The sequence below is a fragment of the Cololabis saira genome, chromosome 13 (genome assembly GCF_033807715.1).
Source record: "Cololabis saira isolate AMF1-May2022 chromosome 13, fColSai1.1, whole genome shotgun sequence".
Lineage (NCBI taxonomy): Eukaryota > Metazoa > Chordata > Actinopteri > Beloniformes > Belonidae > Cololabis > Cololabis saira.
Window position 1 is genome coordinate 37,832,891 of NC_084599.1, and position 14,850 is coordinate 37,847,740.

The following is a 14,850-nucleotide window of genomic DNA, read 5'->3' on the forward strand; positions in this document are numbered from 1 at the left end:
AGATAATTTACTCCTTAATTCAGAAAAACAGAGCAGATGTTTTTTTTTCTATATTCAGTTAAAATACAGTAGTTGTTTTGTAAAGTTGTAAAAACGGATCTCAACATTTTCGGTTTAGTAAAAATAATTTCTGAATTATGGAGCTGATTAAAATGATCTTGTCTGTGAAAACCGTGCAGAATTTAAAACTGCCCGACATGACAATTTATCTATCTATCTATTCAGATTATTTGAGCTCAGTAAATACAGTATAGAGCCAAGGACTGTTGTCAAGGCCATTAGAACAGAATGCATTGTCTCAAGTAGGGCCTTTTGTCTTGAGGAAGGCCTGAGTACTTAACTTGAAGTACCCTAAACATACGTGTCCAATGGGTGTCATTATTTTCTGTAGAGCTGAGGAGTCGTCTGAACTGAGTTCACAGAAAATAAGCTGACCATCTTAAAAAAAAACCCATCCTGACCATGTTTGGGTCCATTTTATTTTTCAAATGCTACTTTATTTGATTTCTCTATTTTATTTTTTATTGCAGTCCTTCTTTAATCTAATAAGAGAAGAAAGAAGAAAATATAATTATATGTGTAGTTCAATGTACACATGTATACATCAATGTTAAAGGAGCATGAGGCTCCTTTTAAGAAATGAGACTCTCTAGCGCCACCCTTCACCACGACGGCCGTTGGGGGTACTGCAGCCAACAGCGAAGCCGGGACGGGAGAACCGGCATGTAGCGACATGTGACGTCACAGGGGCTCATTCTTTTTGGTTTGGAACGCTTCATCTGACATTATTACTAGAAAACTTAAAACGTATACACATTTTTTTCATAAATCCTGCCTCAATCCTGCCTCATACTCCTTTAAGAAACAATAAATAGTTTTGAATTTGAGAGTGAGAGAAGCTTCAATCGGCGCCGCTTTTTAATTTATTTTAGTTTGTCTCTGCTGCTGAAAAGTCCGTTGGGAGCCGCGATCAGCTATGAAGTGACAGAGCTCCTGGTGGATCTGGTCGTTCCTTATCACCAGGTTTATGAACATCTGCACCTCAGAGTTGGATCACCAAACAGACTTTTGCGCTGCCATTGCTGGTCGAATATGAACAAGAAGCCGCCAGTCGCTCTTTCGCTGTTTTCCGTCTCCTGACTCAGATATCTGACGGCCCCGCCCCCTCCGCCCCCTGACCAATCGGTGGTGGAGGGAGTTGACGTCGGATACAGCCCGACTCCCCCCCTCTGTAATAATTCTCATGTAATCAACACGTGTGAGTCTGTTCCAAGGCGTAGTTTGTGCCTCCAACTAGTGGCTACAACTGCAATGTGCAGTTTATGTGCATTCACGCGAATGCGTGAATCTTGTTTCCCGTGAGTGAAAGTATAATTTGAAAACAATACCATCTGTAGTTGTGAAAATGACATTTGTAGATGACCACAGAGTAGGAAGAGGGCAGGGCAGTGGGAGGTGTGTAATGATCTGTGGAAATGCCAACAGGGGGTTCTGTCAGCCATTTGGAAATAGGAAATGGCATGCATAAATTCACAAGGCTGGCTGCTAATCATTGTGAGTGCAATTATAACATCCTTCCAGAAAAAAAGAGTTCTCTCTCTTTAATGCTGTAATGTTTATTCCCTAATGTTTATTCCCTTTCTCTCTGTCACTGACTATCTGCATTTGTAGAAGTCATATTCCCTCATTTCTATACTCCCAATTTCATTTGAAACTACTTTGTGTACCAGAGTAAATAAGCATTAACCAATAAAACCAATTCCTGCAAAATCATCCAGACAGGAACAAAGTCATTGCGAAGGATTTTCTTACTCTGTGAACAGATGAGTTCCTTATCCACATGAGAGTTTTTCATCAGACAGAAATAAAAAACATGAGCAGCTTTACTAAAAACAAGACTGTGCATGTGTGCGTAGTTGTGATGGATGCAGCAGGAGTTACTGACTGAAAACTGGAAATCAGAATATGTTTGGATGTAACTCTTATTCTCTGCTGCTACTATGAACCCAAGATATGTTTTTCTTTTGTTTGTTTGACTTTGTAACTCTCATTTCTAAAAAATTACATCAGATTTAGCTTTTCAGGCTGCGGGGGTTGATGTAGAAATAGTACATGAAATGTAATTCTTTGGATTTTGCTGGAAATCTCACATTAAATACATCTGCACTAACATATCTGGAAGCATCTCTGTAATATTCAAAGCAAGGCATTTATTAAATTACAAATCACTCCGTCCTCTGTTCTGTTCACTGGTCGTGTCTTATTTAAATTACTGCACAGAGGTGTGGGGAATTCATAAAGTCGGATATCTGGAACACACCAATTCATTATTTGTAAAGTCTAAAATAATCAAACTTTTTGATATGGTAGAATTTTAACAGAACAATTTCTATACAGAGCCAGGAACAACCTATTACCAAATCACCTGCAAAAAAGGGACTCAGGGTTAATAACTCAGGTGATTAATACTCGGGTATACCACAATTTATATTTATAAAATTCTTACTATTAAAGTTAAAAGTTTTTTCTTTTCTTCAAATTTAATAACTGAAAAAAATAGCATTGAGTTCATAAGTGTTTTACTTTTTTACTACTTATGAGCGTAACACATTTGCTATTATATTTAATAATTATTTTCTACTTTGTTTACGATGGTACATTTATTATTTAGTGATTATTATTGTTCTTTTTTATGTTATTGATTAATTGTTCTGCTGTTTTATTTTTATATATTTTGTGCTCATGTTCGAAATAAAGAAATCAATCAATCGTCCTTTAAGGAAAATAGTTTTCAACCATTTTTCATTACTTTTGTTGCACATTTGTTGACAAATTGAAAGTATTCTTCCTAGGATCGAGGTTGTCGTGGTCATTAAACTTTATTTTTAAATTTGTCACAGGCTTCATAGTGTAAAGTATTTCAAGATATCTTGGGTTGATTCTGTGATTTTCATTTTCTGCATCAGCCAAGCTGTTTCAGCTAAAACGATAAGTCGACGAACACTTCAACATCTAAATTAAAGGAACTCAGTGGCTCAGGAGGACTTCATGTTGCTGCGTCACTGACAGAAGAGTAAACTTATTTACACAGACGAGACAAGAAATACAACGGCAGAGGAATAAAGCTGCAGAAGAATGCACACAGCTTCAACTGCAGTGAAAAAACTGACCCTCTTTAAATGTAATATAAATAAAAACTGTGGATTAGTACTGAAGTGTTATTATTTTATGCAGGGTTAGTCCTGGACAGGACACTCCGGGGCTGGGAAAAAGCCTCCACCGGCCCTGGCGTCCTTCCCGTCAGCTGAGCTCCTCCAGACCAGCTCAGGTTTCAGGAAAATGTCTCCAGAAATAATTTCTGAGTTTGCATTCGCCGCCCGTCGCCTGCTCTCCGACCCTCCTAACCTTAAAGCTCCTCCGGAGGACAGCTGGAACACGCATGAATATTCATGCCTGTAAAGCTCGTTAAAGGAGGTTTAAACGTGCGTCTCCGTGCATGTGAGCAGGTCGCTGAGGATGAGTCCGTTTCTTTTCACACAGACGGCTTATTTATTGCCATCCTCTTCATTTTTCTTTCATCTTTAAATTATTTTTGATGTGCCTTAGTTATATTTTTGGTTTCTTTCTCAATGTGCACCGTAACTGTGAGGGATTTTAGATGCCGACAACAAAAAAATACAAAAATACAGAAAAATCCAAAAATAGATAAATAATAAAACTCCACAGATCAGTTTCAGTCATCCTTAGCATTTATAAAATATATATAATAGCCATATGTAGCCTGACTTATACACTTAAGACACTTTTTAATACGAGTCTCAGTCTTAGAGACCTTTTTAAGATCCATTATCATTTAAATTCACTTACGCTTGCATTGACCTTTGCTTTGATTGCAACTGTGATGCTGAATTAACATTTTTCATCATTTACGTTCCATCTGTGTGGTACAAAAGAGAGGGGGGGGGGGGCTGAGACGTGCAGCCCCATAATAGTCCTATAATTATATAAGATTCATTATTTTCCTGCAGGTGAAACACGATAAAGTGAATTCTGGGTTGTCCAACTGAATAGTTCTTTGTTGTGTAGAAAAATTACAATTTTGATGAATTTTACAAACTGGAAACATTGAAATTCAAGTAATTTCAAGGATCTCAAAAACCTGTATGAACCCTGCCAACTTCATATCATTTATTGGATGGATGGATGGATGGATGGATGGATGGATGGATGGATGGATGGATGGATGGATGGATGGATGGATGGATGGATGGATGGATGGATGGATGGATGGATGGATGGATGGATGGATGGATGGATGGATGGATGGATGGATGGATGGATGGACAGATACAGATTATGCCCCATAGTGTTCATCACAAGTGGGTGCGCGTTGGTAGAAACTGTAAAAGCTCATTACTTGTTGTCTTAAAATAGTTCCACATACTTGGAGAAAAAAATATATAAAAAAGCAAACAGATTAAGTTAAAATGGGACAGGGAAACCAACAGTTGCCTCTCAGAGGATGTTGGATGGATAAAATACTGTGAATTCGAATGGAGAATATCACAGTCAACTTCATGGAGATCTTTTGGCAGGAAGTCTCTTATTAAATATTTTATTCCACCTGCTCAGAGCTGTCACCGTTCAGGCTCCCCCAGCTGCTGGAGGTTATGTGGCTACCAGGAGGAACAACCACTATCACCTGTTTTGGACCTGTCCAAAAGTAAATGCTCTCTGGCATAAAATCCATTCAGAGTTAGTGATGATTTTTTTGGGTCAGATGTTGCTTTTAACTAGGACAAATTTCTTTTTGGGTTTGCACACTCTATATCTATGGTTGTGGAATCAAGATACCTGTTTGGTTTGCTAAGCGTAGCTGTGCGAAAAGCTTAGAAGTGGCTTAAAGCCAGATGCTCCTTCATTAGATGATTGGTACGATATAATTTACGATATCTTTGTAATGGAGAGGATAACGTTCTCTATGAGGCTGCAACAATCCAAATTTGAAGCAATCTGGGAAGATTGGAAAAGTTATATTTCCCTGAGACGTCCTGCTTTTGTTTGAGATGTATTTCATTTACCCATTTGTCTTTATATAAGTTTTTTTTTTCTCTTTATCTTAATGAAAACACCTGATGTGTATGTTTTTTTTTGTTTTTTTTTTCTGTTTGCAAGAAAAAGAAAAAAAAGAAAAATGGATCGCAGTAGAGATGCTGCTGGAATGCGATGTGTGATTCCAAAAAAAAAAAAAAAAAAAGCAAACAGAGTACCGTATTGTCTGCACTATAAGGCGCACCACATTATAAGACGCACCTACAATGAATGATGTAGTTAAAAACACGTTCCATATATAAGGCGCACCGCATTATAAGGCGCACTAAATATCTGGTAACATACCATACTATAGTGGCTGAGGTTGAGTTACGTATTTACCTGATGGAGCTGCGCTACAGGAAATGCTACAAAATCCTACAGCAAATGCAAAAAAAAAAAAAAACAAGAGGAAAAGTACCGTATGTCAAACTTTATTAACAAAATAAAAACCAGCTTTGCTCCGTCTCGTCAAAGTCGCCATTATGCGAGTCAGCGTTGCTGCTGTTGTCTTGAACGTCTGTGACGATTCCTGACGTTTTTAGCGCCATTACTTCAGCAACACCAACTACATTACCCACAATCCCCCTGACTACAGTAACATAAATTACCGTAATGATCATATATAAGGCGCACTGCATTATAAGGCGCACTGCTGGTTTTTGAGAAAATTAAAGGCTTTTAGGTGCGCCTTATAGTATGGAAAATACGGTACTTAATTTCAGGTCCTGAACTTTGCTCAGACCTCTGCTGGAACCCAGCTATGAGAAGGCCCATGAGGACCCGCTGGTGCTCGATCACATAGCTCCCTAATCAATCAATCATTCCTAATCAATCCTCATTCCAGCTCCAGCCGCACTGCGGACCAAGTGTGGATGGACCAAGATAACGTAACACAAATTAACATCCCAGGCCATAGACAGAGCCCTGTGGACCCAGAAGACAGGTTGACCTGGGTCGTTGAAGACCCTGGAGCTCAATCGGAGTTCCATCCATCCTCGTTTAATGAAGATTGATGGACAGAATCAGTCACACACTTTATGGAGATTACAGGGATTTCCATAGACGTGAATGGATTCACCACCGACTTGCGTATGAGCACACGAGCCTCCGGTGAAACCTGGTCCTCCAGCTAAGACTGTCCCTCATCACAGCCCAGCTAACTGAGAAAGTCAAACAGTGTCTCTTTTTTATTTCAGTCGCCATTCTTGTTTGGACACAAACCAGCTCTGTCCTGCCTCGGTGTCACACAGACAACACTTCTCTCTTTTTTTTGGCAAGCACAGGCAAAGGTGGTAAATGATGGAATTAATTCTGAGACACACCAGTCGTACCCTGGACAGACGGTATCGAGCAGACAATTGTCTAACTGTGTGAGAGGAGGGGAGGAGAGGCGGTCATCCTGCTGCATTACTCAGATCTCTTCACAACAAATGTAATCAACGTACACATCATCTCAGATGGAACTGAAGTGTCCCCCCAGAAGGACGGGCTGTTCAAGTGTTTTGTTTTGTTTGTCAGACGCATCGAAGGGTAAATGAAGTTTCTCCTGATTCAGGTGGACGTCCTCCTGTCTAAGAGGCAGATAGCAAATCCAAGCTGGTTCCCCCAGTCTGACATGTTTCCTCACCTAATTAGTTCCTCTGGTTGTCTTGCAGCTTGGCTTCTAAAGGTAATGTGATAATATGAAGTAACTGAGCTTTGTTTTTGATGAAAGATCAGCGATCATTAGATGCATGAAGACATGCAGCAGTTATTTGTAACATAACATTTTAGTATAAACAAGCACCAAACCTGGAGGAGACGAGCCGGTGTAGCTTCATTATGGGGAAATGGACACAGAAGACGTAAAAGTCACAAATCTTTTTTTTTCCATTGCAAAGGAGTTAAAGGAGCTTGAGGCAGGATTGAGGCAGGATTTATGAAAAAAATTCGTATATGTTTTAAGTTTTCTAGTAATAATGTCAGATGAAGCGTTCCAAACCAAAAAGAATGAGCCCTCTAGTGTATCTCTCCGTTGCCTTGAACAGGCTGTGTGCTGCAAAATGTGCTGCAATTCGGAGTCCAAATTTCCCGCGCTGTCCTGCGGATGTGACGTCACATGACGCTGCATGCACGTTCTCCCCGTTCTCCCGTGCCGGCTTCACTGTTGGCTGCAGTACCCCCGACGGCCGTCGTGGTGAAGGGTGGCGCTAGAGAGTCTCATTTCTTAAAAGGAGCCTCATGCTCCTTTAATGGTATCAATATTTAACGTCCCCAAATTTGTGCATGCAATATGCTGACGATGCAGCAATGAAGGAGGGGTGGAGCTTAGGGGAGCAAGAGTCCCAGTCCTTTGATCTGTGGTCCTGGATGGATGGATGGATGGATGGATGGATGGATGGATGGATGGATGGATGGATGGATGGATGGATGGATGGATGGATGGATGGATGGATGATGGATGGATGGATGGATGGATGGATGGATGGATGGATGATGGATGCATGGATGGATGGATGGATGGATGATGGATGATGGATGGATGGATGGATGGATGGATGGATGGACAGACACATGGATGATGGATGGATGGATGGATGGATGGATGGATGGATGGATGGATGGATGGATGGATGGATGGATGATGGATGGATGGATGGATGGACAGACACATGGATGATGGATGGATGGATGGATGGATGGATGGATGGATGGATGATGGATGGATGGATGGATGGATGGATGGATGGATGGACAGACACATGGATGATGGATGGATGGATGGATGATGGATGATGGATGGATGGATGGATGGATGGATGGATGGACAGACACATGGATGATGGATGGATGGATGGATGGATGGATGGATGGATGGATGGATGGATGGATGGATGGATGGATGATGGATGATGGATGCATGGATGGATGGATGGATGGACAGACACATGGATGATGGATGGATGGATGGATGGATGGATGGATGGATGATGGATGATGGATGCATGGATGGATGGATGGATGGATGGATGATGGATGGATGGATGGATGGATGATGGATGGATGGATGGATGGATGATGGATGGATGGATGGATGATGATGGATGGATGGATGGATGGATGGATGGATGGACAGACGCATGGATGATGGATGGATGGATGGATGGATGGATGGATGGATGGATGGATGGATGGACAGACGCATGGATGATGGATGGATGGATGGATGGATGGATGGATGGATGGATGGATGGATGGATGGATGGATGGATGGATGGATGGATATAACAGTGGAGATTTAAACAATCTCTCATGTTGAAACTGACCAAATAATATTGATTTGTGATCGTGGACCCGACCTGTTCTTGTTTTTTTTGGGAAGAAAATATCCCCATGTGTTTTTTTTTAAATGTAATAAAGAACAAAACAAATGATAAAATGGATGAAACGGCGCTGCTTTGGGTCAGTTCGTAGTCCTTCAATTCAAACACAGTAAAAGTGAAATTTTTATTCTGTATTCACCCATCAGAGTTTTTCCACATCTGGAGGTGCTGAGGAAACGCTTCAACTCAAACACTTTATCTTCGGTTTTAGACGTTTAATGTCGCCTGAATGCCTTTGAAACGCTCTTCTTCTCCTGGCTTTGATTCTCCTCATCACATCATCAGCACTGCAAGTCTAAATGTTTTACCCTGAAAACAATCCCCTCATGACTCAAAAAGGCTTCGCTGTTCCAGCTCTCCCCACCTTATCCTCGGTTAACATCCACAGACCACTGAATCAGGATCCCCAACGCTCTCCGAAGCTCGTCAGGCTCTGCTCCAACTCTATTTACCAATCCGATTCTTTATCAATCATCTCTGCTTCAACTACAGCAATGGTAAGGTCAGAGGTATTCATGGTTCCACGTCTTCATGGCGTTAAAATGTCCAACTTTACAACAGAGACACGTTTATGGCCTGCTTCCAAAATATCTAGGTTTCATATACATGAAATCTGTGCAGTCAGTAAATATGTTTTTGTTCCACCACGAAATTTTGCGATACAAAAACGTCACGATACGTGTCGTGGAGGTGAGAAACTGTAGCGCGATATTGGGTTATTAATATTAATATATTGTGTTTACTAGTAACACGCATCCTATTGGTGCAGCGGGATCACGTGACGACTGCGCCTCGACTCGCGGACTAAAATCTTACTACGCTCAGAAGAAACTAGTGCCATTTTGGTCCCGATCACGGGACTCTTGGGGGGTTTTGAGCTCTGAACTTTTACTTATAAGATGAGCATGAATCAATCTTTTTTATGAAGTAAAGATTGTGTCGTCCACAAAGGTGGGAGGATGAAACGATAACGGGGTTCACCTTACGACCTCAGGCTGGAGCATGTGAAGCTCTTAGCTCTCTCATAAGCTAAATAACATTCATGTTGCATTTTGAGTTTGGGACTTTTCATAGTTTATTTATTTACTTTTATTTATTTATTTATTTAATTTTAGTTGTTACATTTCTGGAAAAGAAAAAAGTCTAGTCATACATGAGAGAAACTATTCAGTTTGTGGCAAAATATTTGTACTTGTATGAAACTGAAGATGCATAATGCAAACCTGACATTTACTTTTAGTTCAGTTTGTGGAAAATGGTTGGCCTGGCTTGCTCTTTAAAACTTAAACAGTTATAAAGCATTACAAACTGTAAGAATATGGCAAACGCACAGCATTGTTTTGTATTTCGTGTCTTTCAAATAAAAGACCATTTTTTCCAGTCATATGTTCCTCATTCAAGGTATGTATGTATGTATGTATGTATGTGTTAGGTTAAAAAGTCATTAACATACATTAATTAACTTAGAAAAAGACACCGGAGACTTATGGAATGATTTTCAATGGCCTTCTGCAGAAGGTTGGAGAGGAATCCTGAGAAGCTTTAGGCAACACGGCCCTTCTCTTAGCTCGTCAGAACTTCTCTCAACTGGCTCTCTGCAGAGCTGGCGCTTTTATTAAGCAAAGGATGACAGGAATGACCATATTTGGAACAGTGAATGTATAGATGGACGATTGACAAAAACAGATGGTCACACACATGACTTTTCAGTTAAAGAGGCTTGGTATGAAGAAAACAAACAGACATCCTTCAAAACAAGGGTTCAAGGGGTCAACTAAAACAGTACCTCTGTTGGTGGTTTGAACAGATGGTTTTTAAAAACACTGGGTTATTTACAAACCAGAAGTCACCAGGCCAAACTTCATGGGGGTCTCGTGTTATCAGATGGTCCAACTAAACCTAGCTAACCTTGAAGTCAGCTTAACGTCTTGAAACACATGAAGGGTCAATAAATGAGCTCCTTCTGGAACTCTGTGAGGCTTTGCACAGATGTGTCTAAAGACACTGCTCAGCTGTTAACAAAGCCATAAATACCTAAATACCATCAGGGAATGGCCTGTCTGTAACTTCTGTTAACAATTGTAAACTTGTGAAAAACGCAGCACTCAATTTCTCTGAGCTTACCTAATTCTGTTGCGTTCATAATGACAATCTTAATTCAAAAGAGTTGATTAACCTCACAGTATGTATGTATGTATGTATGTATGTATGTATGTATGTATGTATGTATGTATGTATGTATGTATATATAAATAAATTGTTGTGCAACTAGAGGTGTGGTCTTTTGATTGGCGGCCAGCTCAGCCAATGGAGGGCCGTGGTCGTGTTTGTCACTAAGCGTTTAGCGCTGCGTTAACTTCTGAACGGTGGATCATTCATACTTTAAAGAGAATATATTTTGTTGTGCTGTTAATTTTACTAACAGACTTTAATGGGAGGAACTTGAAAAACACTTCCACATCCTCCTTCCTGTCGTTTCACCCTCGGATGAACGCTGTTATTACACAATATACGTTTAATTAAAATGATTTCATAAGATAACATGTTATGCTACCGCTCCGAGCATTTTGAGGTTCATCTATGATTCAACCAGACTGAAGTTATTATTTTAAAACACACATACAGATGAAGTTTGGCTGTGGACCCACATCCAGAGTTTAGCCCCGCGAGGATCCGATCCCTGCAGGGACTTTTTCCCAAATCAGTGATTCCAGACACAAAAGCACTTGTGCAAATCTCTGTCCCCACAACGTGAGTGAAATGCACACTGACCAGTCCTGGCAGAGCGGTTGGTGTCCAGCTGGAGGATCTGGTTGCAGTCTTCCTCCGCCTTCATGTGCTGCGCCACCAGAGCGCAGTCTGGGTGGATGGCCTCCGTCTGCAGGGAGGAGAAAACACAGGTTAAATATTCAAATCCTGAGGCGAAAAGAAACCAGGCCCATGTTTAAGGTGTAGCAAGCAGCACAGATCCTGAAATGTTGATGAGGAGACACTTTGAAGACTGATGTGGTCACACATAAACCTTACTGGTAACAAGTTAACCAAATATCTCGGACAGTCTCAAGATTCTGCTCCTCACTCAGGTAGTGATGCAACCGTTTGGCTCTGGTCCCGCTGTGAAGACTCACAGGTTCCCCTCCTGAGCTGAACATTAATTACTTCCTCTTTAAGTCCTGATGTCCACCGTCAAAGTTCCTTTTCTATCGTCTTTCTCATCTGAGGAACATGAAGCCCAGAAACCGGCAGCGCTGTAATAAACTGAGATGACGAGCCATGGAAATGTAGACACCAGGAGCATCTGCAGGGAGGTCCTGGCATGTTTCTTTGGCTGTCAAGGCACAAATAATTCTGGGGGAGATGTTAGGTCCTGACTGTGAGAACCATTTCAAGCAGAACACCGACCTGCAGTTGTGAACTGTGTTAAACACGATGCTCTGAGACAAAAGCTGCAATTGGTCTGGTGCTCAAGTTTTCTCTTCTGTGCACGTCTGCAGGCCAGAGCTTCAGGAGTTTCATCCTGACCTGCAGTCCCCCCCCGTGATCATCCCACTGCTTGCTTCCACCTGTCTGTATGGATGTCTGGACGATGCCTACTGACATCTTGACCTGCAGCCCCCCCTCCCCCCTCTGACCACCTCAGTGTCTGCTGTCTACATCTGTTTATATGTTCATCCCTGTAGTTCACCAGTTAGCCATTGTGTCTCTCCTTTCTCTGTTCTTCATTCTCTCTGTCTGTTCTCTCTTTTCCTGCTCTGCCCCGCTGGTTTTCAGCAAGAGGGTTCCCCCCTTATGATCCAGGTCCTGGTCAAGGCTTCCCTCCCAAATGGGAGTTTTTCTTGCCACTGTTTATGTAATAATTGCTCAGGGGTCATGTGGGTCCGTGGAAAGCGCCTAGAGACAACTTCTGTTGTAATAGACATTATATTAGGGCTGAAACGATTCCTTGAATAATTTGAGTAATTCGATTACAAAAAATGATCGAGGAATTTTCTCTGCCTCGAGGAATCATTTAATTTTGCAGCTCAAAGCATCGTATTACGCCCCGGACTACATTTAATGCGGCACAACGCGCTGACGCCGCGCACATAAAAGGAAGAAGAAAGTGGCGGCGGATATGTTTGGTTTTTGTAACATTCCATGATCAGGCAATGAGTCTGCAATGGCCCAGACGGAGACACATGTAGCTCAGTGCTTAACTTTTATTTTTAATCCACTCTATATTCTTCTGGTCCGTTCTCCTATATGTTCCCCCTCTAAAGCCAAAATTATTGTTCCGCGTTAAATTGACGCAGAGCCTACGCCGTAGGGTACGGCGTAGGCTCTGCGTTGGTGTAACGCGGAACCATAAATCAGCCTTCACCCGGTACATACATAGGTTCCTCTAAACATCTGTTCCCGGCGCTACAGTTTTAACTAAAATAAAATGTGCTCCAATCCAGCAGGTCTCGTAATTTTATTTTGAACACTGCCAAAACTCTAACTTAAAACTTAACTAGAACTTAAAATTTGCTTGACACAAATGAAAGTTCAATTGAAACACGTGGGAAAAACACCTAACCTTTTAAGTGATGTGTGTTATCAGGTGTAATGGCATTTTTAGGTTAGAAATAAGAACATTTCTTGGTAAGATCCATAGTTTTTTGAGTGAAGGCAGTGAATTTGGTCAACTGGTGTAAGTTCAGGGTTTTTAAATGCACAGCCATGAACCTACTGTATTATATAATTTAGTCTTAGTGATGTCAATTAACTTCTAACATCTTATGTATATTTATAATTGCTCTTTAACTAAACAAAAATATGTTTTATCCAATTAATCAATTAATCAATGGAATTTTCAGTAGAATACTCGATTACTAAAATATTCGATAGCTGCAGCCCTACATTATATTAATAAAATTGAATTGAATTGAAAGTTTTTATCGGCATGTTCATCAGTGTGTGTGTTTAATGTCCTTGTTCAGGGGTCAGATATTGGGGAGCCAGATGTCTTTCTTGCAATCAAAGCTCTATTAGTCAAAACAAGTGGTTGTAATTTAGGGTTCTGTGTGGAGCCCTGACCCCCATATTCTGTCCATCTTCTGATCATTTCAGCTGTGAAACCTGTCTCCTCCTCTTCCTGTGCAAGAGCTTCCAATTTACATCTTGTCCTTGCTTACCCCTGACGGATTATTTGAAGACGCTACTGGCAAACTCTGAATCTGGAGAAGCTGGTAGGAACAAACTGCTGCAGTCACAAGAGCTTCATGCATATATTCTGCTGTGTAATATTAAAATCACTGTTGTTCAAACAAGCCCAAATTTCTGTATATGTAAAACCAAAACAAACGCTGATTCCATCTGGAAACATTTAAATAAAAACATCTTTCCACGGATGCTTGCACGCTGTTGTGAAGCGGGAAGCGCTGGCAGCTTCTTTCTATAAAACTTTCAGTAGCATCTCTGCAGCAGAGGCTAAACATATTCAACCTTTGCAAGAGAAAAGTTTCTTTGTTGATATTTTTCCAGCTCGCTGCATCTGGGAGAGCCGGAGGTGCTGCTGCTCTGTGGGCGGATGAGCCACAACCACCTTGAGATCTTAAAAGCTGCGTGTTTTTCCTTTACTCAGATAACATATCTAAACCCTGTTGTAGCCGGTGCAGCAGTGGGATGTGGAACTCAAACTCATTCAGCATATTTCACCAGTCAAAGGCTCTGCGTGCATCTTGAGGGTGCAAGACTCCTGTTAGACTGCTAATTCAACAGCAAATTGCACATCATAATTATTTCTGAAATGTGATGGCTTGTAATCTCGCAGCTGACCGGAGAGAAAACTACCCACACGTCTGCTTCTTCCAATTAGAGTCCAGGTTTAAATGGAGTGGTGAATATTGCGGTTTGTTTTATCTTTTTACAGCTTCATTTCAAGCCTTTCATTAGGCGCCGAATATCCCCCTGAAAACTAATCTCTGTTCATTAAAATTACACAGGAACCCTTTTTCTCAGGAAAATAATCCTTTTAGCTTAAGTGTAATGTTACACTTCCCCCCTTTGTGTCTCCACTGCAGACTGGGTGCAGCAGCGCAGTTCGTTTTATGTTCAGCTTGTAGAAAACGAGTTTGTTGTCAGCTGACGGGTTGTTAAATTAATCAATCATCGCTGATGAAGCATTACCACCTTGGGGCACGAAATCACTTTGAGGTCCTGTTCACATGAAAACAAGTTTACACCGAAATGCTGAATCCCACCAGGAGTAACTGTGACCTCATACCCCAATCAACCAACCAATCAATCAATCAATCAAATTAAAACCACAGGGGTAGCCAAAGTGCTGTACATTAAGACAAAAATAGGTTAATAAAATAAGTTAAAAGACATTAAAACATCCATCCATCCATCCATCGTCCGCCGCTTATCC

The 14,850-nt window shown here is 41.1% G+C and overlaps 2 protein-coding genes across 2 annotated transcripts in view; one reads left to right on the plus strand and one right to left on the minus strand.

Annotated features, from left to right (window-relative positions):
* Positions 1-14,850, plus strand: part of zc3h3 (zinc finger CCCH-type containing 3) — a 265,192-nt gene that overhangs the window by 76,493 nt on the left and 173,849 nt on the right. The gene's annotated exons all lie outside the window — the stretch shown is intronic.
* Positions 1-14,850, minus strand: part of LOC133457949 (pituitary adenylate cyclase-activating polypeptide type I receptor-like) — a 94,723-nt gene that overhangs the window by 66,044 nt on the left and 13,829 nt on the right. The window contains exon 2 of the mRNA XM_061737337.1: positions 11,229-11,334. Within this exon, the coding sequence (XP_061593321.1) occupies positions 11,229-11,334 (106 nt within the window). The remainder of the gene's footprint in view (positions 1-11,228; positions 11,335-14,850) is intronic.